The sequence below is a fragment of the Mauremys reevesii genome, linkage group 11 (assembly GCF_016161935.1).
Source record: "Mauremys reevesii isolate NIE-2019 linkage group 11, ASM1616193v1, whole genome shotgun sequence".
Taxonomy (NCBI): domain Eukaryota; kingdom Metazoa; phylum Chordata; order Testudines; family Geoemydidae; genus Mauremys; species Mauremys reevesii.
The window spans coordinates 62184722-62209430 of NC_052633.1; the positions used below are offsets into that span (position 1 = coordinate 62184722).

The following is a 24709-nucleotide window of genomic DNA, read 5'->3' on the forward strand; positions in this document are numbered from 1 at the left end:
ATTCTTATTTTTCAATGTCTTTTCCTTTTCTTGACGTGCTGCATTCTTAGATAAAATAACCTAGAATCACATACTGAAATATCAAAGCCTCTTTTTTATCCTCCCTATTAATCCTAATGAAGCAAATGACAGTAAGAATGAGAGCAGGACAAAGTGTCTTTTTTAATTTATGCTGAAAACCAAAAAATTAATAAGTGTTTTAATGTGATGCCAAATGATTTGTAAATTAAACTGAATAGAAAGGGCCCAGCTGTGCAACCCCTGACTCACATTGGTACGAACGTACTCAGTAGTCACTTAGACTTCAGTAGGGTTACTCATATGATAGAGAAACACTTTCATGAGTAAAGGTTGTCCAAATGGACCCTTAATGAATCTGGCTCTGATCCTGCCAGGTGCTGAAGCCAGCTACCACTGAGGCCAATGAGAAATGAAGAGAGATGGTTGTAAAATGTTGGTTTTTCCTGCACATGAAAAACTTCATCTTTTCATTGAAAACCAAACAAATTCAATCAAAAATTAAAAGCTTTCAGTTCTCAGCGGAAAAGCTTTCAGCCAAAAACCTAAAAGTCTTCAGATTTTGGCTAGAAAATGTAGGGCGATGGGGGTTTTAATATTTCTACAAAAAGTTGTTTTTTTCTGTGGAAAGCAGAGACTTACTGCAAAACAATCCATTTAATCAAAAACCCAATTTTACATCAGATAAAACATTTCAACAGAAATGAGGTTGCTCACCATTGTGCAGGATGGGGCTATCTGAGAACTTTTCAGTGTAAGTCGAGAGATGCTAGTCTGCTGGATCCTGATTTTGGCAAATAACTTGCTGCAGTATCAACTATAGTAGGGGTTCGCAAACTGGGGGTTGTGACCCCTCAGGGTCACGAGGTTATTACATGGGGGGGGTCGCAAGCTGTCAGCCTCCACCCCAAACCCTGTTTCACCTCCAGCGTTTATAATGGTGTTAGATATGTAAAAGTGTGTTTTTAATTTATACAGGGGGTCACACTCAGAGGCTTTCTGTGAAAGGGGTCACCGGTACAAAAGTTTGAGAACCCCTGAACTATAGCTTTTCTGCTTGTCAGAGGCACAGCCTATCTCTGAAAGGCTCCACAAGGGAGAGTGAGACAACATAGGTTCACCTGGAAGTAGTTAACTAACAGAGTAACTGGGAGGCAGATGATCAGACAGGGGAGCACCTGGGCATGATAAAGGGGTAAGGTCCTCAGTTAGAGGAAGTTCCTGAGGAGAAGAAGCTCTAGAACAGGGGAGCGCCCAGGGACTGTGAGTCAAACAGAAACTGTGCTCCCAGAGCAAGAAGTCCAGGTTGGGCAGAAGGCAAGTTCCTAGAGCAGAGCCTAAAAAGGGATCCTGGAAACAGAGAACTCCCTGTGAAGCCTACTGGGCCAGGAAGTCTTGAAGACATGTTTCAGGAAAGGGGAGGATTCTAGTGTTGGTGTCATCGTGGGCCGACAGCCCAAGGGCCTAGTATTTGGGGCTCCTCTTGAGAGACCTTCATGTCCCCTGACTTCAGAGAGAGACTCCACCTAGGCAACATTGAGAGACCTGATGTAAGAGCAAGCAGATGAAACACCTGGGCAGAGGTATATATTGAACTCAAGAGAGGTAACAGACTGAGTCCCTCAGCCAGAAAGCTGAGATAGGAAGGTGTTGGGTATGTTGGTGTAAGTTTTTTCTCTTAAATAAAGGAGACCTCTGAGAAGGGTCCTCTTTAATACTCGAAGTCTGGACTTGTTTATACTTTGGGTGGAGAGAAGTAGAGGCAGGACTTACTTGCAATGCTGTTCCTGACCAGAGGGGTATGTGTTAGGATGACCTCCCTCAACCTTCCCACTGCTACATTTATTTTCTACACCAAGACTGGTTTTGTGTGTCCAGGGTAGACATGGGCACTAACATATTATCTTTGATCTGGCACTTACAGGGAGTAAGACTAGAGTTCTTTCTACACTGCTGACAGAAATGCTTCTGAATTACTCACACACGTTTATTGTAAAATATAAATGTTTTCGTCGTTCCCATCAACACTCTTTATTTTGAAGGATAATTTTATTTCGACAGAGTTCATCTCCAGGTTTCAGTGATTAAATTCTGCTGTCTGCTTAGCCTAAAAATAGAGGAAGAGGAGGGAGGAGATGTTTTCTAGATGTATTTGCTGTAATTTAAATGGTATTCCATATTAAAGGAACCTTCCTGCATTTGGGATACAGGCATGGAGAGAGCAACACTAGGAAAGGCAGAAGATTGGAAGATGGGCGAGAGACCTGTAATTCCCTTACAACAAAGGGCACGGTTGGGTGGGTTGTTTGTTACAGAATGAGCTGCTATATCAGTAAATTGCTTAATGATCCTGCATTCAAACAAATGTATCTGTGCAGTAAACCTGCCTGAGTGTAAAATTTGAAATATGGTATACGGGCTGAGGTTTGGAAAGTTACATGTAGCCAGTTCTCTGAGAGTAATTATCTTGTTCCTGAGCTGTCAGAGAGAAAATGTTAATATTGAGAACGTTGTGTACTGTGCGTGAGCTGGACATTATTTCCCCATGCACCCTTTTTTAGATGTTGTTAGAAAAGGCCCAGAAGGTCTAGCATGAGAAGGTCAAGAAAGAAAGAGGATGATAAAAGGTATCTCTTCTTTTCCTTTTTTCTTTGCTCTATTATCTCTTTGGTTTAATTTGTGACTTGTATGTTGATTCAACATACCGGTACACACTGTGCATCCATTCTATATGATAATAGCATGTGTGTACACACACAACTGCTGCAATCTAAACTAAATAGTTAGACCTGCCTTTGTATTTGAAAACTAATGCTAAATTATATGGTCTTCTAAATTGTAAGGTGGGGTTTTTTTGTAATTAAAAAAACTAATATATGAATTCCATGGGGTAACTGATTATGACTTTATCCTCTGAGAGACTGCTAGAGAAAGAAAAAAATAGAAATATCTCTGTCTTCTTAAACATCCTGTACACTGTATTGATCAACATGTATTGTGCTACCCAGCATATCTGAATTTTCAAGTTCTTTTTTCCTGTTAACCATATGAATGGCAAGTTTAGTAGTTTGACAACTTGTAGGATGGTGCTGCTGTGCTGCTTGTACAAAAAAAAACAGTACAAGCATGTAACAACAAAGTCAGAAAAGCTAAAGCACAAAATGAGTTACCGCTAGCAAGGGATGTAAAAGGCAATCAGAAGAGGTTCTATGAGTACATTAGGAGAAAAACAAAGGAAAGTATAGGTCCATTATTTCTCTAGGAAAGAAAGCTAATAATACATGATATCAAGAAGACTGTGTTTAATGCCTATTTTGTTTTAGTCTTCACTAAAAGAGTTAATTGTGTCCAGATACTTAAAACAATACATAATAACAAGGAGGAAGGAACATAAGACAGAATAGGGAAAGAAGAGGTTAAAGAATATTTAAATAATGTATTCAAGTCAGTAGGGTCTGATGGCATTTATCCTAGGGTACTTAAGGAATTAGCTGAAGTGATCTCAGAACCGTTAGCAATTATCTTCAAGAACTCATGAAAACCTGAGGACTGAAGAAGGGCAAACATATTACCCATCTTAACAAAGGGGAACAAAGACAATCAGGGTAATTATAGACCAGTCAGCCTAACTTTGATACCTGGAAAGATACTGGAAGAAATTATTAATCAATTTGAAAGCTCCTAGAGCATAATAGGGTTATAAGGAATAGCCAGCATGTATTTTTCAAGAACAAATCATACCAAACCAACCTCACTTCCTTCCTTGACAGGCTCACTGGCCAAGTGGGTAGGGGAGAATGATTAGATGTGATATCTTGATTTTAGTAAAGCTTTTAACACAGTCCCACATGACAAAGTAGGGAAGTGTGGTCTTGATGAAATACTATAAGGTGCATGCATACCTGCTTGAAAGACCATAGTTGGAGTAATGATCAATCATTTATCAAACTGGGAGGACATATTCTAGTGGGGTTATCAGGGATCAGTCCTGCAGTCCAGTATTATTTCATTAATGACTTGGATAAAGGAGTGGAGAGCATTCTTATAAAACTTGCACTTGAACCCAAGCTGGGAGGAGTGGCTAGTACTTTAGAGGACAGGATTATAATTCAAAATGACTTTGATTAATTAGAGTATTGGCCTGAAATCAACAAGATTAAATGCAGTAAAGGCAAGTGGAAAAGTACTACACCTAAGAAGGACAAATCAAATGGACAAATACAAGATGGGGAATAACTGGCTAGGCAATAGTACAGCTGAAAAGGGGTGTCAAGACTGATTCCCCAACTCTGGCACTTCGAGTGCAGAAGGTGGGGACCTGAAAGAATTCTAAAAATTAATACCGGCCACTCTAGGCTTGTATTAAACTTCCAAGGTTACAGCTTTTTCTGACCTTGGATAAGTAGATACTGCCACCACCCAAGTGCAAAACCCCTTTGAAAACCCAGGAAGGCTCACTTGGGAATTCCTTCCTGTGGTACCCTTAAGCCCTTTCACCGCCCCCTCCAGGGAAGAGCTGAGAAAGAAAAACAAAGGAATCAGCTGTTGCCACCATCTAATTAAACAACATGTGCACAAACCTCTTAGGACACAAAAATCCAATCCTGTTCTTAAAAAAGGTAAACTTTATTAAAAAGAAAAAAAATACATCTGGAAACTCAGGCTATTGCTAGATTTAAAAACAAAACACTTATAAGGATTAATCATCAAGAATAACATTCTGGAGGTCCATCTTAAAGTTTACAAGCAAAACAAAAGCATTTGGGGTTAGCACAGAGGAGTTCACAAGTCATAAAGAAGTAAGAGATAAACCTAATCATGTCTTCCTAGACATTTCCTGATCTACTTACATATCTGGGGTTGTAAATGAGTAGTTTCTAGGTATGATCTGATGATTGTTCATACCTGACCCAAGTTCTTACAGCATAGCAGCTCTGTCCCTTCTCTCCAGGAGAACAACACAGACAGACAAAATGGCCGTCTTGTTTCAATTTTAAAAAGTTCTAGCCTTCACACTGGCTCTTTTGGCCAGGTGCCCATTCACTTCCTTTTAACTATGCCTGCAGTGAGACTTCTTAACCCTTTTCAGGTAAAGCAAGTAGAGAACAGCTACTAAAAGGGATTTTATAGCTAACTTCCCCCTTCATTTATCACAAGGGGGTTGTAGTGGATCACAAATTGAATATGAGTCAACAATGTGATGTAGTCCTATGGAGTGTCCTATGTAACATAGGGGCAGTAAGTGTCCCACTCTAAAAGGCACTGGTATGGCCTCAGCTGAAGTAATGTGTCCAATTTTGGGCACCACACTTTAGGAGAGATTTGGACAAATTGGAGAGAGTCCAGAGGAGAGCAACAAACATGAGAAAACCTGACCTTATGAGGAAAGATTTTAAAAAACTGGGCATGTTTAGCCTTGAGAAAAGAAGACTGAGAGGTGATAAGTCTTCAAATACGTTGAGGGCTGTTTTAAAAAAGACAGTGATCAATTGATTTCCTTGTCCACTGGTGCTTGGACAAGAAGTAATGGACTTAATCTGCAGCAAGAGAGGTTTAGGTTTAATATTAAGAAAAACTTTCTAACTATAAGAATAACTAAGCACTGGAATAGGCTTCAAAGGGAGGTTGCGGAATTCCCATGACTGGAGACTTTTAAGAACAGTTTAGACACCTTTCAGGTATGGTCTAGGTTGACTTAAACCCGCCTCAGCATGAGAGACTGAACTGGATGACTCCTAGAGGTTCCTTCCAGCCCTACATTTCTGTGACCTTCGAAGGAATTAACTATGAAGAGGGTCGTGCTTCAAAAATCTAACACTGTAGCAATTTCCACTTGAGAGCGATCAAAATCTGATTCAGCCTTTTCCTGCAAAGGTGGGAAATGCCTTTTTTCCCCTGTCTCAATACATCTTAGAAGGTTAGTTATATTAGGGGCCGCACTTTCAAATAAGCCTCGAAAATACAGCCTGTAAATTTTGCACATCTGCCTATGTGATCAGATTGAATAGTTATGTTCACAAGCAAACTGGAGGATCCACACACAAAAGCTTACTGTGCCAAGTTTTTGTGTAGCCTTTCAGAGGTTCATTTGAACAGATATCTCTTTGATTCCTAGACTCAAAGAACAGTATGGCAATAAAAGTGCCTTTAGAACTCATTCACGTTTCAGTTGTAGCTGTGAGTAAATGATAAGAGCTGGGTGTTTACCATCCAGAGAAAAGGAAAGGGGGAAAAATTCAAGGTGATTTTCTTCTAAAATCTCATAAAGCAAACATTTGGAAGCTTTCAGATCTGATGAAGTGGGTTATATCCCACGAAAGCTTGTGCCCAAATAAATTTGTTAGTCTCCAAGGTGCCACAAGGACTCCTCGCTGATTTTATGTGGAAGCTTGACAGGTATAGTGCTTTCCCAGTTCAGGCTCCAGAACCAGATATGTTTATTAACAAAAACAATCATATGTAACTATTGAAGTCTTTCAGAGAGAGAGAGTCCCTTCAGTAGTATTGGTCTAATGTATAGTTCAATAAGGGGCAAGTTAGGGAAGTAAAACCACTAATTCTGCAGAAGAAAGCAAATCACATTTATGTGTTCTGGTCCCCTCAGACTGTGTTCATGCCATCATTAGGTTTGGTTCCCTGTGTGGACTAATGCTAATCCACTTGATGCTGGATTCTGCTGGTGGAAACATCAGTATCTTTCCTGTTCTCCTGCAGCTATTCTTAGGGTACCTCTACACTATCGGACGGATCGGCGGGTAGCGATCGATCTATCGGGGATCGATTTATCGTGTGCAGTGCAGACACGATAAATCGATCCCCGATCACTCTCCCATTGACTCCTGAACTCCAGTAGTGCGAGAGGTGGAAGCAAAGTTGACGGGGGAGCCGCAGCCGTCGATTCAGCACCGCGAGGACGCGAAATAAGTAATTTTAATTCGATCTAAGATACGTTGACTTCAGCTACTCTATTCTTATAGCTGAAGTTGCATATCTTAGATCGATTTCCCCCTCCTCCCCCCCGTGTAGACCAGGCCCTTAGTGTCAGAATTGAACTCTTATTCACCATGAACGGTACCTTATCCCGTGAATGATCTATCAGATTCCAGGGGTAAGGAGTTGAAATCCTGCTTCCACTAGGTCAATAGGAATTTTGCCATTGGTATCTGGAGTCAGGATTTCATCCAAGGGGTATAAGCCCTGCAGCACTAGGCCCTTGAGAAAAGATGTACTCATCAAGAAGATCCTGCAAAGGCCCTTACTCCAGGGAAGGACTGAAGATTGAGAATGCTTTGTGGCGAAAAGGGGCTTGGAGGTGGGAGTGATAAACTGATAGGAACAACTCTGTCGGTGAAACAAGACAATCACTACGCTCTCCAGTGAACTCATGCAGGAAAATGATAAAAGACAAAAACATCTCATCACCTGTGGTGAACACTTTTCACAAAGTGATCCCTCCATATCTGACCGCTCAGTCCTCATCCTCAGTGAAAACCTGCACAACACCTTCAAAAGAGGAGCCCAGGAACTTAATGCTGATAGACACTAAAAATCATGGACTCAGTAAAGACATTGGATTTATAGTTCATTACCACAGTCTGTAACCCACTAACCTTCCTTCGTCCTGTGACTGCAGAGGTTTTCACTGGCCACTTCACCTTGAATGTTCTCTTACAACATTTTAACTCTTCATGCTAAATAACCTGTTCCACCTTGTATTTAGCTGAGACACCCTGAATACCTTTTCTAGAGCTCTGTGCAAATTTGAAAGTGTGTCTCTTTCACCAATAAGTTGGTCCAATAAGAGAAATTATCTGACCCACCTCGTCTACCTAATATCTTGGGACCAACAAAGCTACATTAACACTGTTAACTCCGACAGAGTCCACCTCCTTGCCTGGGTGAAGGGCTTTCTCATGTTTCAATTAAACCTTTTGCTAACAAATGAGACCCTCAGAAGGGGGGCACTATTCAATACGTAGAAGACCTGCTGAACTTACTGATCCCCCACTCCCACCCATTAGGGAGATTAGGGTAGAGTGTACCTGTGCCTGACCACAAGGAAGTATGTGGGGATGGCATGCCCCTTTTACAGTCTCCTAAACTTAAAATGTGAAAATAAAGGTTGACCCACTGAAATTGGATCCCAAACTATGAGTAGTAAAGGTGACTTCTAGCAATTGGAACTGGACGTGGAAAGAACAGGTGTCCTAGAACCAGACAGGTCACATGAGAGGGTTTGTCTACACTTCAAAATAACCTCCAGGGCTGCAAGTTTCAGAGCCTGGGTCAGCTGACTCAGGCTCACACCAAACGGTTAAAAATAGCAGTGTAGATGTTCCCAGTGGGCTGGAGCCCAGGCTCTGAAACCTAGTGTGTGTGTGATCCATATCTCAGAATCTGGGCTCCAGCCTGAGCAGGTACATCTACATTGCTATTTTTAGCCCTGTAATATGAGCCCGCGTTAATTGAGTCTATGATGTAAGAGTGATGCATCTATAGCCAACACTCTAGCTTATTCCCTGCTGCTTCATCAGTCATAGGCCATCTGCAAACCATTGCTCCAGTGAGGAAAAGAGGCGTGGGGGTGGTGTAGAGTGTTCAGTGTTGTGCTACTCAACACCAGAGCCCCATGGCTGAGCGATACAGTCCCTTAAAGAAATCTACAATGTATTGGGACCACCAGACTTCAAGTAAAGTTCTTCAAAAGAGGCCTGCCACCCCACTGGGTGAAGAGATAGACCCAGGCATCAAATTGATGTTCTGGCTATGACAATGGTGTAATTTTGCTATGTCTTGTGCGATTACAAAGATTGAGGATCTGTATTTGCATGAGTTTGAAACCACATGGGATAGCCCCAGATATTGTACAGTACCAATTTATGTCAGCATAGATATAGACCTATGATGGGTATTTAGCAGCTGTGTTGTGATTAATGTTCATTATTTCATACAGCAGATTTTAAACTAATTAAATATCTATTGAGATGTAATAGTCATGTAGCTAATTTGCAGTTTAAAGAAAAATGATGATGCTAGCACACGACTCTGAGACAGTTGCATTAGCGTAACATAGTGATAATGATCAGGGAAGAAGTAATAGTTAGCATGGAAAAAGTACTTGTGTTCTGTTTTTGTTCTGATATCACTCACACCTGCATGTTATCTGAGCCCCACTCCAATGTATTTTAATTGAAAAACAAAACAATACTTTGTAAAACTTGAAAAATTAATGTTTTAAGACCCACCTATGTCAAACTAATCGATAGTTATTGAATTAATTCCCCCCACCCTCCAGAAAATCCTGTCATTGTGTCTCCCCTTGTGAAAATTCCTTTGGTTAATCAAAATGTTTTTAGAAAATAAGCCCAATTTTCTAAACTGGGCTGGTTGCCGTTGTTATTATTGATTACCATTTATTTTCTGTATCGTTCACAGTGTGTCAGGTGCTTTCCATACAGAAAGAAACACAAGAGTATATTCTCTCCTGCAGCCTAGCTCAGTGTAGGGAGCTCGTCACGGTTGCCTAATCCACACGGCCCAACCCCAGCTTAAATTAGAGACGCTGAGGAACTGTACTAGTTCAGGCCACTAGTGTAAAACAGTGAGCTTCACCCGTCCAAGATCCCAGCCCACCAACTCCTATCATGACTTTCTCCTTCCCTAATATGTCTCTTATGCCAGAGCTTGGGGTAAGCGGAGGCAGCTGACTCAGGGTGGGTGTATGCCGCCTCTGCAAGTTTTAAATCTGCAGAGAGTTTGCCTACACAAAGAGAATTCTCCACTCCCAGCCTCTGACTTAGCCATTTTGCGCTGCCTGAGAGGTGCAGAGCAGCTATAGCAGACCAGAGAATTTAAGCTCACAGTGCATGCCCTAGACAGCTTGCACTGAGTAACACTTTACTCTGTGAGTAGCCCAAACCATTTCAATGGGGCTTCTTTCGGTGTACATTACAAGTCAGCCTGAGCAGGCGTATCACATACTCGCCCTTTGTATTGCCATTAGAAAAGCAGATTTCCAAAAATGTACAAGGCATGACCAAGTGTCACTGCATGTATACCAGTAGAGGGCTTGATTTCTTTCCAATGTGGAATTAAAGCAAATTTTGAAAATGTGAAATTTATTTAAATCAAAGATTTTAGTCTTTGGAAAAATTCCAATTAACTTTGCTAGACTCGGAGGCCCTAAGCAATCAGGGACTAGTAACGTAAAATATTGTTTGGGTTGCATATTTTTAATTACTACAGTTGATACTTAAAAATTGAGAAGTCCAAAGTGTAGGTTTTGACATTAGAAGCCATAATGTTGCCATGGAGGCTAAGAGAACAAGCTATGTTGGATGGATTTGATCCCTGGATTTCCCTAAGTGCACTGGAAGGAGAATGAATTGTAAATACATCATCAAGTATGCACCTGACCTGGTTTAATAGCTGTCAGATTAAGCAGCCATTTAGCAGGGCTGTCTTGTCATATCTTTATGTAAGTAAGAAGCAGTAGCATACATATTAGAATCCATTGGATAGTGGTAAAAGAAGCCATCAAGGTAGAGACTTTCTGGTATTCTAAATAAATTATCTTAACAGAACCTTGGGGCAGGAGAATAGAAAATAAGTATATGCCATAACTGAGGGCAATATAATCAGTGGATCATGGTTTAGAAACAAGCATGTGTCTGTTAGAGCTCTGGGAAAGTGAAGGTGTGAAAGAAAATGCCAAGTTAGGTCTTTTAAAACATGTTTGTGACCGTAATGTCTAGTTACTGCTGCTTGGCCATACAACTTTTGTTTTAACAATGGAAGCTAATCTTTGGGGTTTGTTTTAACCAATGGAAGCTAATCTTTGGGGTTTGTTTTAACCAATGGAAGCTAATCTTTAGTATTTTCTGTTGGAACAATTTGCAGAATTTTTCTAAACTGATAATTAGAACATGATGGCAAATGAGGTAACATTGCACAAATTAGAGCCAATTTTGCTATCTTTATTGCAAGTATTTTGCAAAGTGACAATTGCAGGTTTCATACAGTTCCAGAGGTCTGATTTTAATTTTCCCTGAAATTGGGGGACAGTTCAAAATATTATTTGTAAATCAAGGGAAACACAGACCTTTCTGTCAGTGAACTTTCCAGTTGCCATTTTCCATACCGCATGATTAAGCCTGAAACTAGGAATGGGCTGAACAACATCAGAAGCCTCCAACCATGGTGTGTCCACCTACCCAGAAATAATTTGCTCCTTGTGTATCATTCATGCACCCCACTAATTAGAATGAAAATTTATGCTCATTTCCATTCTCCCCAAAATTCCAGTTGAAACAAATGGAACTAATGTCACTTACTTGGGATGTGTGGTGGGAAGATATCAAGGTTCTGCCCTTTCCCACAGAGGCAGGCAGGCAGAACATAGCAGCTACCCTTGTTACAGGTCCTGGAGCAAGGACCCTCTTACTCCCCTACCCAGGTATGCAGATCTTGCTGCTAACAATAAAAGATAAATTAATGTGTTCGGTTTAAAATGCAGATTGTTTACTGGACTATTAAATAAGCAGATCAGGGGATTTCTAAACAGCCAGCATTTTGTCATAAGATAAACCTCTTTAATAATTTCCTCCCAAAACTGGCTAATTCCTGTATACAGCTACCACATGTGCAAGTCTGTTCCCCTTTCCCCAGAACTCTTCAAACTGAGCGCCTGCCTGGTAGCAAAAATACGAGGGATGTTATGTGGAGTCAAATGCCATCTATAGAGTGATTAATCAAAAATTTCTTTGAGCTACACAGATTGAAGATGTGTATCCCCTCTCACATATAAAGACCCATTCAGCCGGATTGATTTCTTTGTCCAGGTTTCTCTCTCATCTTTTTATCTGGGTTGTTTTCTTAACATCTTTTTCAATCAAAATTGTGTGTCTTGGAAACTAAACTTTTTGTTCCAATTTGCTCCTGGATCAGCTCCTCACAAGTGGTTAAAGGTCCAGATAGAGTTGTCTTATATCCAGAGTTCATAATAAAATGTCTGACCTGTAAATATTGAAAATATGGGATCTTTATGTTATTTACATGATATTGTTTTTATTTAAGTGTGTTAGCATTTGTGGGCTCTGCAGGCTTCCTTTGGAAATATTACTGAGTGAAGATTGATCTATCAGAGGAATGCAGGATTTGGCCCTGGTTAATATCATATGGTTAAACATGAGAGAGAACAAATGGGTAAGAGACAGGCCCAGATGGAAAAACATCTTGTAGCTTTTGAAGAATTAATTATCAGGACGTGTCACTAGAAGAAGCCATGGAACTTAGACTACACTTACAATGTGATGGACTCCTTGCTCAGCTGTACCCAGCAGCATTTATAATGGTGGAGGTTAACCAGGGAATGTATGCGGGATGGAAATAGCCACACTTGTTTCAGGCAGCAGCAGCACAGTGAAGCTTTTATCTTGTTCGGAGCAAAAAGAGAGGCAGCTTGGTCCAGTGGGTAAGATGCTGAGCTGGAGTCTGAGGATCTGGGTCCAGGGCTGCCCAGAGGTGGGTGTAAGTGGGGCAACTTGCCCCGGGCCCTGCAGGGGCCCTGTGAGCCCTGTCCTGGCAGCGGTCTGGGTCTTTGGCGGCATTTCGGTGGGGGGGGCCCTTCAGTGCTGCTGAAGACGTGGAGCGACTGAAGGGTCCCCTGCCGCCGAAATGCTGCCGAAGACCCAGACCATTGCCGGGTGAGTACAAGCGCCGCAGCTCCCCCGCTTTGCCCCAGACCCCCTGAATCCTCTGGGCGGCCCTGTCTGGGTCCTGTGTGACCTTTGCCAAGTCACTTAGCCTCTCAGGAACTCATTTCCTTTCATCTCCCTTGTTTATCTTATCTGTTTAAAGTATAATATATCTTATTATGATTGTACAGTGCTAAGTTCAGTGAGGCCTTGATCTCACTTCGATCCTCTAGATGCTTCTGAAATAATAATATCCGATAGCAGTAATAATGTAATAATCACAATAAGACGTGATGTAGATATCTTAAATGTCTTTAACACTTATAGGGAATTTTATTTTTAAAAATGTATTAGATCTATTATTTTTCTCTGCTCTATACATATAAAACCTGTCCACCCTCCTACTGTCCTTGCAGCGAAAACACTTTGGGGTTTATCTCCCACCTTAACTAAACCCTTTCTCTCTGGCCTCCTTTTACATATCGCTTGCTTCCAATCTACCCAGAATCCAGTACCCAAAATCATCTTCCTACCCTTCCTCTTGAACCATGTCATCTCCTATTTGATTATCCAGTTCCTGCACCTCGTCTATTGAACTAAATGTAAGATTATTGCATTAGCTATCAAGGCTCTGCACAACTCCAGCTTTGCATCTCCGTCTCTCCGCTCATTTGATATCACATTGCACCTTATCCTCTTCACTCAGCCAGTGGTGTCAGCCTCATAGTCTCTTGGATCCGCTCCCACTTTCCTTTCTTTCCCAAGGATCCCACCCTCTTCTTCAGACACTCCACTACTTCCATGATGCCTTCCGATGCAAACCCCTCTAAATATACCACTACTTCCATTTGTATTTAAACAACAAAAGAAAAAAAATCATCTGGGTCTCCAAATGCCTCTTTTATTCTTGTTGTTCACCTGTCATTGCAGGATTGGGGTCTTAAGGACTCAAACTTAAGCACATGAAGGATGGGACATTGTGCAACAACTGTGTCTTTGTATCTCGTATAACATCAAGCACAATGTTGGTGTTTGACCACAAATAGTACTGCCTTTGTTTATCATATATTATTTGTATTATGTATAATATATTTGTATAATGCCAATGGTGCGTTAAGTTGGACTCAATCACTAGCCTGAGCCAATGAATTGGCCACTCCCAAATTTATAGCCCATGCCTCTGGACTTAGTTTATTCTTCAACATAAAATAAACATGGAATAACATCGTAAAGTAATAGTCCTCTCTCCTGCTCTCCGCCTATCTAATAGCAGCCTCTGGCATTCCACAACTTACTAATCAGGACCTTCTCCAGTCTATGAGGGTCCCCAGGCCTCTTCACAGTCCTCTGCTACATACAGGCAAGCATACTCCCAACCCGCTGCTAGTCCCAGACTCTCTCCTAGAGCTGGAGTCTTCATTTATATCTTCCAGCTGGTAACCATCAGCCCCAATCACTTGATGCTGTCCAGTTGGGTTGGCAGTCCCGGCACCGCTACAGAACACAGCTGTCTTCTCCCCACCCTCCTGGCCTAGAAGGAATTAGACCATCCTGGTATAGGCTGTCTTGACACCCCACCTCACCTGAATGTTGTGAAGGGCCATATAACTACCTGAGTTTCAAGTTAGAAATGTATGAGCTCTTCCTGGCAAGAAAGGCATGAATGTAAGTCTTGGTCAGCAAGCAGCCCAAATAAGAACTGTGCTTCAGACAATGAAACAATAGTGAAGCAGCATTGTGGTTCTGTAGCCTTGTGTTGCAGTTGCCTCCCTTGCTGCTGTATCCTTCCCCCACCTGATTGTGAGAGATTGAACTAGTTTCAGATCCCCTGGCTTGCCAATGGCCCACAAACTCCCTATGCTTTCAGCAGATGGGTACAGATCCTCAAAGGAATGTAGGTTCCTTTCTTCCATTGAAAGCTAGTTCAAAGCTAGCTCAGGTATGTCTACAGCTGCTGCAGTCACACCTCCCGATTGCACTGTAGACATGCTTGAGTGTGATCAGCTTTAAAGGTTCATGTTAAATGCTGCATTTATGACAGGGATATTGCATGGTGCTATGTACAGAGAATATAGATTCTTAAATAAAATAGTAAAATGTGATTGTGCTTTTAAACTGTCTTGGTTTTGGGTTTTTTTATGATCCAGATAATGATTCATTTGCTTTTTTATTTTTGGAGTGAGTAATCAGACTTACATACTTACTTTCTAACATAACTGCCCCTCCCTTATTTTATAACCGTGATTTACTTTAACACATGGAGGCTAAAAACAAAGAAAAAAAATTGGGGGGGACGGACTTTTAGAGTTGACATCGGATGAGCATAAACAAGTCCAGTCTCGGGAGAAATTCATTAATCTTCCCAGTCTTACTAACAACAATGTTACTACTTTTCAGAATTGGAGTATGCCGGAGGTGCTAACATATTCTGTAGCATGTGACAAACCTCTGTTTTCTTGGGATTGTACTGTTGTTGATTACCCCAAGACAAGACACTGGACATTTGGTGTTATCATTTCACCTTGAACATTAAATTTCAGGAGGCTATTAAAACTAGTGGGTAGAGGGTAAATTGTTTCAGAATCCATTGACCCTCACAGCTTGCAGTGCATATTTCTATTATCTTTGATGGTGCACGCTGCTTGTCTTGTTGTTATCAATCTTAGAGTCATGCAAATTGGTCACAGACAAGCTACAAAAAAGTAATTGGAAAAATTCACTCATTATCTTAGAATAGGATTTCCTCTTATGCTAACCAGTTTAGGATCTGGATTAGTTTTTCAGTGACGCTATGATGAATAGTCAGATTATCTTAAAGGATATGCTAACTACAATTCTGTTTGATTGTTATCGGTACCTTCCATTATTATTTAATTATTTTATTTATTTATCACATTCTAGACCAAAGCAGATGTATTAGAAATAGGTCAAAATTAAACCATTAGTTCCAACCCCTCACCCGCAATTTTGGGGGAAGTTCATCTCGGAATCTTAACTTTGCACTGTGCATCTGAACCCTTGTTGATGTCCATAATTCCAATGAAGTGAAAGATAAATAATGTAAAGACTGCATGCTGAGCTGTCGGTACATCTATACTGGGGAGAAATGGAACACTCTTGGACTTCAAGAAAGTTTGAATTTGCTTCTACATTCAGAGTCAAATTTTGCAGCACAGATGTATCTCTAAAATGTGTGCAGATCTCTTCAGGGTAAATCCAATCCTGCCCTCCATGGCCAGATGCTGGGAAAAGGGGGCCACTGACGGTGGAACTAGAAGAAAGGTGCACATCCTCTGCATAGCCCAAAATCCAGCTCCGTTCAGACACCCTGCTCTGAAATACATAGGGGGCTGAGAGAAGGGTTGGGGGTGTATCTGGAGATTCTAGCAGTCCATGGATCCTCTCCACCTGCACTGGTGGAAGTGATTAAGAAGGCCCAGGAACTGCTCCAGTTATTAGCAGTAGTTTAAAGAGACTTTTTCTCCACCCTTGCACATCTGCCTATTATCTGACCCTAACTACCTGGACTGGGTGCTGCCCACAGGAATTAGTCCTTGAAGAATATTTCATAATTTGATATTGTGAAACATTTTACAAACCATAAACAAGTATTTTGAAAGAAGGTAATTTAGTTGAGGAATCAATGACGCTGACTGAGATGCAGCAGAAGGGGGGAAAGGATTAGTGTCGCATCGAAAACATTAAAGTTAAGAGTCTTCAGTTCTTCACATTAAATTGAAGTGAATTTGATTATTATCAGAATTAAATTTCTTGCTAATCCAAATTATTCCTAAAGATATGTTTAATTAAAGACAAAGATTTAATTAAACACATGCTAGATTTTGTTGGCTTGTTAAATTTGAAAATGAATAGGTTTGTCAAATAACTCTCTAATGAAATAATAGGTCATGCAACGTTGAGGTTCGAGTTTGATATTTACACACTTTGAAGTTTTATTCACTAAGTGGTCTATGCCCCAAATACTAAAGGGTGTGGTGAGAAGCAGTTAAAAAATAGTAATGCAATTTTCATGTGAGATAGCGTAGCCTGGTTCCACCTTATGCTTTTTTCAATTTATTTTCTTATCATCATGCCTAAAAGCTGGGAAAGCGTTTTAGGCACAAAGCCATTGATGAATTTATGAGAATATCACTCTGCTATACTTTTAGCAATTCCTCTTCTAATAATTTTGAAAGATGCAGTCAGCAAATTTTAGTGTTCAGTATATCCCTGTAAAACCATCATATTAATAATTGGACATGAGCTTGTATTAAGAAAAACCCTGCAACATTCACTTAGTGAATTGTACATCAGCAATACCCACAGGCCCTTCTGGAGATAGTACTCCAAGGGAAGATGTTAAAATACATGTCATCACCCTTTTCAGTAAGTAAACAAGTGTGCCCCAAGGCCCTGCTCCTGTAAACAGTTACACATGTGCTTAATTTTACTACTTTGAATAGTCCCGACTATTCACATTAGTAACATTAAGAATGTGTGTGTTTTCAGGATTGGTGTCCCAGATATGTGGTTTCCCTTATTTATGTATTTAATTTATGTTACTATAGCACTTAGGTGTGTGAGCGTGGGTAAAGTTAATCATAGAATCATAGAACTTAAGATCAGAAGGGACCATTATGATCATCTAGTCTGACCTCCCGCAAGATGCAGGCCACAAAAGCTGACCCCCCCACTCCTGAAATAATTCTCTCCCTTGACTCAGCTGTTGAAGTCCCCAAATCCTGATTTAAAGACTTCAAGTAGCAGATAATCCTCCAGCAAGCAACCCCTGCCCCATGCTGCGGAGGAAGGCGAAAAACCTCCAGGGCCACTGCCAATTTACCCTGGAGGAAAATTCCTTCCTGATTCCAAATATGGCGATCAGTTGAACCCCGAGCAAGCGGGCAAGACTCTCCAGCCAGACACTCAGGAAAAAGACTTTCAATATCCCAACATTGACCCTCGGTACTAATTACCAGTGGTCGCACGTTATTGACCTATTGCATGATACCATGATACCTGTGCTGTAATCACATCTCAGTTTGCAGTGTTGTCTACATAGTCTGCTCCAGTATTGCCAACTCTCATGAGTTTAACATGAGTCTTGTGATATTTCATGTTTTCCTTCAAGCCCCACCTCTTGGAGGCATGTGATTAAATGAGAATCTGAGTTCTTATTTAAAAAATTGGGCAGCACCTAACACAAGGGGGTCCTGGTCCATGATTGGGGCTCCTAGATGCTACAGTAATACAGCTAATAATAATTGATTCATAATTCAGAAAGAACAATAATAAAATAAGTTTACAGACCTCAGTTTTGCAGAATAAAGCTTGAAAATGTGACCTGAGGGCAGTATAAAGTAGAACTGGCCAGGGATTTTGCAACAAAACATTTTTCATCAGAAGATGCTGATTGATCATGACTGAAATGTTTTTGTGGGAAAGGACTGGTTTTGACAAATTTTTCAAGTAAAAAACTTTTTTGGGAAAATAAAAATTGTTGGAATGTGTGTTTCAACATTTCAGAACAAAACATTCTGGGCTTCAAGTTCTAAATGACTTTTCATTTCAAAATGTCACTTAATTCTAATAATTTAAAAAAAAAGAAAAAGTGGTCAAAATCTAAACAAAATATATTGATGTTATTAAAATGAAACATTTCGATTGACCCAAACCAAATTTATTTTCAGATTTTCAGTTTGCACAAATGTTTGAGGTACCACCTTTTTGTCATGATTTGGTACAGGAGAATTTTCTGAAATCTCAAAAACTTTGTGGGACAGGAAAACCATTGCCTGCACAGTTCCAATGCACAGCTCAAAATCCAAAGAGCAAATCAAAAAGAAAACAAAATCTTTTCTTGGGCGGGGCTCATGATTTTTGAATGCTTGGAATTTGCAATATTGGTACCCACGTCTACTCTTTGCTGGGGCATTCATGCCAGGCAAAATAATTCCCAGTTCTCTGGCTCTCCAAATGGCAATTCAGACTTATATAATTATACATTCAGGAAGCAGATGAATATGTTCCTTCCATTGCAGTTAGAACTCAATTTCACTTTGAAATTCTAAGGAAGTGGATTCCATTTGATTGCATTCAGCGTTCCTGATTTCAGTTGCTGGAGCTATTTGAAAGGAGCACATTGCCAAATTAGCTGATGATCAGTGTCAGCTGGTTACAAGATACATTACAGGTGGTTTTATCCATTGTTGCTGTGTATTCGAGACGCTTACTTTATAATATTATGCAGCGTGGCAATGTCCAAAAAATAATATGCATTAAATTCATTTTCCAGCCTTCAGTTGTCCTAGGAAAATACATTACTGTTCTTACTATAATCATAGCGGTGGGCTAGCCTGTGGCCTGGGTTGGGGGGCTGAACAAAGGAGAGTAAAGCACCAACTTACTCAATTGTGCCAGCTACTAGAATCGCAAGTGGGCATGAAGAGCATGTCAGGAGAATTATGTTGCACTAGGGACTTTAGACCTGGCACAACATATTCCCTCCCCCTCCCCCGAGTAGCAAAAAAACGTGAGGCCGATCCTGACTTCTACAGTCATGGGCTGCTCCTGGGGCACTGTACCAATGCACTGACCCTTGTTCAGGGCTTGTCACAAAGCCATGATTGAGTCCAATGTTAGCAATTTTCATGTTAAGGTTACTACTAATTGATTTTAGTGCTAATGTTTTTGTAATTATGTGCTATCTGCTTTGCTATACTAGCAGATATGAACATTTTCATTCAAAGATCTTGTTTTCAAGGGGTGGAATGTGGTCAACTGATCTATAAAAATAAATTCTCTCAGATGAACCACAGTGTGAAAAGTCTTAAACCCAATGACTCTGGGGTTTTGGTCTTTTATATATTTGTAAGAAATCTGCATGGAGTAATTTCTTTGGCTTCAAACACTTTTTATGGGCCCCTATAACTCAAAAATGACACCAGATGAATTATAGCAAGTGCTCAAAGTTACAGACTGGGGCCGAATGACTGAACTTAATGGCGATTTATACTAAGGTATTTCTACAACATCAAGCATGAACACATTATTCTTTTGGGACTAAATCCTGCACAACATTGCACAGACCCGGCAGTGGAGGGGATGATTTAGAGCAGCATGTTTAGTCTAGGTGGTTGATTTAGTTCTGCAAGGTCCTGGGTTTAAATCTTGTTTAATTTGTTAATATGTGTATTGCACTCGGTGTCATGGGTTTCATCGTTTTTAGCTAACAAATAAAGTCATCCCTAGCTCCTGGACATGGGTAGAGGGTGGGCACAGGTCCCCAGCAGCTCCACTCCTCATGTGCAATAGGAAGAAAGAATTTCCTGTGGGGCAAGATAGGCACAGATTTCACAGTGGTTGGAGTCTGAGATCAGGAGTAAAGAAGAGGAAAGGGGAATTCGTGATGAGAGATTATGTGAGGCTGTTTGTGGGAATGTTTGAAGGATGAAAAGAGGGCTGGTTGGGTGGTCAGGGCAGATAGGGATGGGGCACTTTATTAAATAATAATGAGTAAGAATGAATGACCATGTGATTAGTGGAACCAACAACTGGATGTTCCTTGTGAGATATTTTCTTATGTGCAGTGTATTAAATTCAATTAGCAACACATACTAAATAGTAGTAACAAGATTAAAGACCCTTTTCATGGTTCAGTTATAAAAGTAGTTCTTAATCCTGCATGCTGACTGACAGTGCAGTATTTAAATGAAAGCTTTTCACTACAGCATCCAGCCATAAAAGAAGTTTTCACAATTTGAGACAGAAACAACCTAAAAGTAAGAAAAAAAGAAATACAAGTAATATTTTGTCCTTGTTATTGTTCTACAATACTGGACAAGATTGATCTAGGTGTTCAAAGAAACCTAAATGAAATAAGATCATTTTTCCAAGTTGTTCTTTTAGCCAGTTAAAAACATTTCTTTATACATTGGAGGTAATGCTACATATTGGAGCCACACCCATTTACACTGCCTGAGGATCTGTCTTGGCATAAATAAATGCTTTTAACTGGCTAAAAGAAAAACTATTTGGCAAAATGATCGTATTTCATCTAGGCTTCCTTAAATAATTAAGTAGGTCACCTTTTTTTTTGTTTAGTAATATACATTGACTATAGAGCCCGTCATTACCTTCTTCAGAAAGTTGGCATCATTAAAATTCTTATTCCAGCTCTTCTCCAAGCTTAAAGTTGGGTCATATTTTTCAGGTTCAGAGAGATTCTGAACTGCATCCAATTTCAGTTCTTCAAATATAAATGTAATTACTGGTCAATACTTTTGGATAATTTATATAGCTGCTGAAACCATAAAACATTTCATCAATTATTTTTACTTGAAGTTTGAATTCACATAGGATTTTGAATTTCTGACCATGAAGTAACTTTGTCCCAAGTCACCCTTTGTCCCCGATAATAACTAAAACATGCTTCAGTGCTCATGGTATGAAACTCTTTAGCTTTATTGCTTCATAAAGTAGAAATCCTGATATAGATATTATTAAATATCAATAAATGTCTGTACTTTAAAGATGATTAGGGAAATCTGTTTCAACTGATAATTGGGAAGGGGAGAGGAAAGCAGTGATAAGGTCAAGAATACTTAACCTTAGATTGGTATTATTCCCACAAGCAGACATATGATAAATACCTGGGCCTTTTAGATGATCTATGGAAATGCATTTACTGCAATTAAGCAGCCCAGTGTTGTAGCCTGAGTGCATATCGAAGAGATGTTAGCACCAAAACTTATATTATGTATTGTTTATCTATTGCTATGTTATCTGCATTTTCCTGCCTGCAAAGCTATTATGGTGTGTGTATGTTCTTATGAATTGTTTTGTTGTTATTATTTATTATTATTGTGTGCTTGGCAAATGCATACATGGCTATGGCACTTTAAAGATAAGCAAGAGAATAAGCCCTAAGGAATTTACAATTAGGACAAATCAGGAATGTTGACATCGGGTGAGAGGAGGGATGAGGGATAACAAAAAAATAAAATGATTGGGAAAATCCACTTGGCAGAAGCATTATTACAGGAATTCACATCAGCTGTGATTCTCCATTTTCCTTTCCTCTTTGTTAGTTTGTTTGCTTTTGCTGGTGTGTGTTTGTTATAACATCAGGTGGGAAAGAGGGAGTAGATAGTGCCAACGAAGAGATCAGGGATCGCACATTCCAAAAGAACTGTGTTTCAAGGAAGAATATGATAGGAGAGGAGAAGATCCCCATGTAACAAGGGAAAGGAAGTAGTATTGTATTCTGTTCTACAGAAGTTCTTATATCATGCTTATCACCATACTATGTGAGTGCCTTTCAGGAGTCTGTTAAGTAATGTGACTAACATCTGTCACATGTTTGTTCTCTCATACTCTTCCCAGGTGGAGAAGTGTATGTAGTAGAGTGTCTTGTTTTATTTGTTTTTTAACTAAATATGCACATTGCTATTTATGTTAGAGACGCCAACATCAAATAAATGTGTCTTTCCCTTGGAGTGAAAGGTGATGAGGGTTGTAATGGTCATTAGTTCCTCAGGGAGTTCATTCCATAGTCTTGGACCAGCCCCTGAAAAAGTTCTGTCTCCTACACAGATGAGCTTTTTCCTTGTAGAGAGTTCCACTGTGCCAGAGAAACAGAGTTGTTAATTATGGTCTTCATTTCAGAGCTTTAGGCAAATTTGTAAATATCTTGGCCCAGGCTGCGGAGCACTTTGAAGTAAAGGACTCACATAAGAACATAAGAACGGCTGTACTGGGTCAGACCAAAGGTCCATCTAGCCCAGTATCTGTCTACCGACAGTGGCCAATGCCAAGTGCCCCAGAGGGAGTGAACCTAACAGGCAATGATCAAATGATCTCTCTCCTGCCATCCATCTCCATCCTCTGACAAACAGAGGCTAGGGACACCATTCCTTACCCATCCTGGCTAATAGCCATTTATGGACTTAACCACCATGAATTTATCCAGTTCTCTTTTAATAATTTATCCAGTTCTCTTTTAAAGATCTATCTGAGATCTATCATCCAAACTGATTCAAAATTCTATGGGAAGCTAGTGTAGAGAGTGGAGGACAGGTTTGATGCCTTGCTCGGAGAAGTGCTGGACTGTTCTGCATTAGCTGAAGCACATAGTGCTATACTTAGGGTTGTGTCATTGCTTCCATTATAAACCCTTATCTTTACAATCAGGTTCACTGCTCCTCCTGTTTTTTCTCTCTTGGTCTTCCTTTTCTCTCTCCCCTCTTCCTTGCACCTCTTAGTGCTCTAACATTCTTAACTTCAAACTTAGACTCGGATTACATCAAAAATAGGGAGACCCTTCTGCCCCTTCCCAGGTGTTCACCCACTGGCTCCTTCCTCTAATTCTTAGAAACACCAGGAGGCTGGAGTGTAAATATCACTTTGGTTTACCATTGGAAACAGCAAGGGCATGAGACTGAATGAGGTGAAAACAGCCTCAAAACTCACTGTTATCAGAGCAAAGTGTAAGACTCACTTCTGTTGTGTAGCTTTCCCTGAATGTCACTACAACAAAAGAACTAAGATACAAGAGGAGGGATGTGGATAGAGAGAAGGGGCTGGCCATTTTAGCAGGCTTCAGAAAGGTGGGCCAGTCTCTCCAGGTGGTTCATGGCCCCTGCCAGACAACAACAGCTTTCTGATCTCCTCAGAAGAATCTCAATTCTAAGAAAAAGTGCTGGGGTTGGCTGGGAAGAAGCAAGGGAAGATACTGTAAAAAGACAGATGTAGGCCTCTTCCTGCTCCTCCTCCCTCGATTGGGTTAAATCCAGGACATGTTAGAGGGCTCTATATTTTAGCATTGAAGGAGGAGAACCACTGACCGCTTAAGGTGGTTGTAGACTTCTCCCTTTTCATTGCTACTGGGACAAATTGTTGGCAGAAGATATCTTGTTTGAAGTTCAAATTGCAGCCACTTGCCAAAAGATTCTAATTTCTGTCTGTGTCCTCACTGATTCCTTGCCATTGAAGAGTGAGGGATGAAAATAATGGAGAGAAGAAGAAAAGAGGGGAAGAAAAATGAGAAAAGAGAAATTCTTCCCAAACATCTACAGAGAAAAAATAAGGAAACCAGACTTTACAATAGGAGGGTCATTATTATGATGTGCTTTGTGTAAGATGTTCAGATACCAGTGAGGTGCATGGTATAAGAGCATAGAGAGAATCAAACAGTACTCAGTTCCTTGGTCTCATTCTTATTTCACTTAATTCCCATCTTACACCAGTGATGTATATCTGTAATTTATATTTGTAATCTGTATCTATACAGCTATATCTGTTTTCATAGATGGAAATAAAGATATTTGTTCTGGATAAAAATGGGACTAACAAAATGTTTCATAATCTATTTAATTGTTAAATAGATATTTAAATGTTAAATTAATAACATTTGACTTTTTAGCCTCTTTACAGTGCTGGTTCTGGAGATTGTGAGAAAATTTGCTAAAGGGAGTAGAAATATTTGAGTTGGCATAATAGTTAAGAAGAAAGGATTCAGAGCCACAAGAATGTTAAAAGTTTCTTAGAAATTGATAACACAGTACCAGAAAATCTAAAGAGATCTTCAATGAAAATGATGATGAATTATTCTTTAGACTGTTCTGAAACCATAGAAATTGTATTTCTATCACTGGCATGAAAACATTCATTTATGTTTACCAACATGGTATTTCCCCCCTTTATCTCTTTTACCTAATCTAGATTTATATTTTTGAAAATAACATCTACTATCAACCTGATGTAAAGAGTAGCTCATTGCGACTGACATCCTCAGGAAAAGAAGGAATCATTTTTAATGGAATCGCAGACTGGCTCTATGAAGGTAAGGTGGATAAATATAGCTGTTTATTAATACAGGGAAGAGATTCTTGTACAAAACCTACAGGAGAAAACTATTCATTCCAGTGTCTGAAGCTATTTTGCTTTTTCTCTTCCTATTTTCTTGCAAAATTGCCTTCAGATCTTTGCATTAGCTC

General features: G+C 40.0%; 1 protein-coding gene across 7 annotated transcripts in view; it reads left to right on the forward strand.

Annotated features, from left to right (window-relative positions):
* DPP10 (dipeptidyl peptidase like 10) overlaps positions 1-24709 on the forward strand; it is a 402675-nt gene that overhangs the window by 319831 nt on the left and 58135 nt on the right. For all 7 annotated transcript variants that reach the window (XM_039495403.1, XM_039495402.1, XM_039495399.1 and 4 more), the window contains one exon: positions 24435-24555. In XM_039495403.1, coding sequence (XP_039351337.1) covers positions 24435-24555 — 121 coding nt within the window. The remainder of the gene's footprint in view (positions 1-24434; positions 24556-24709) is intronic.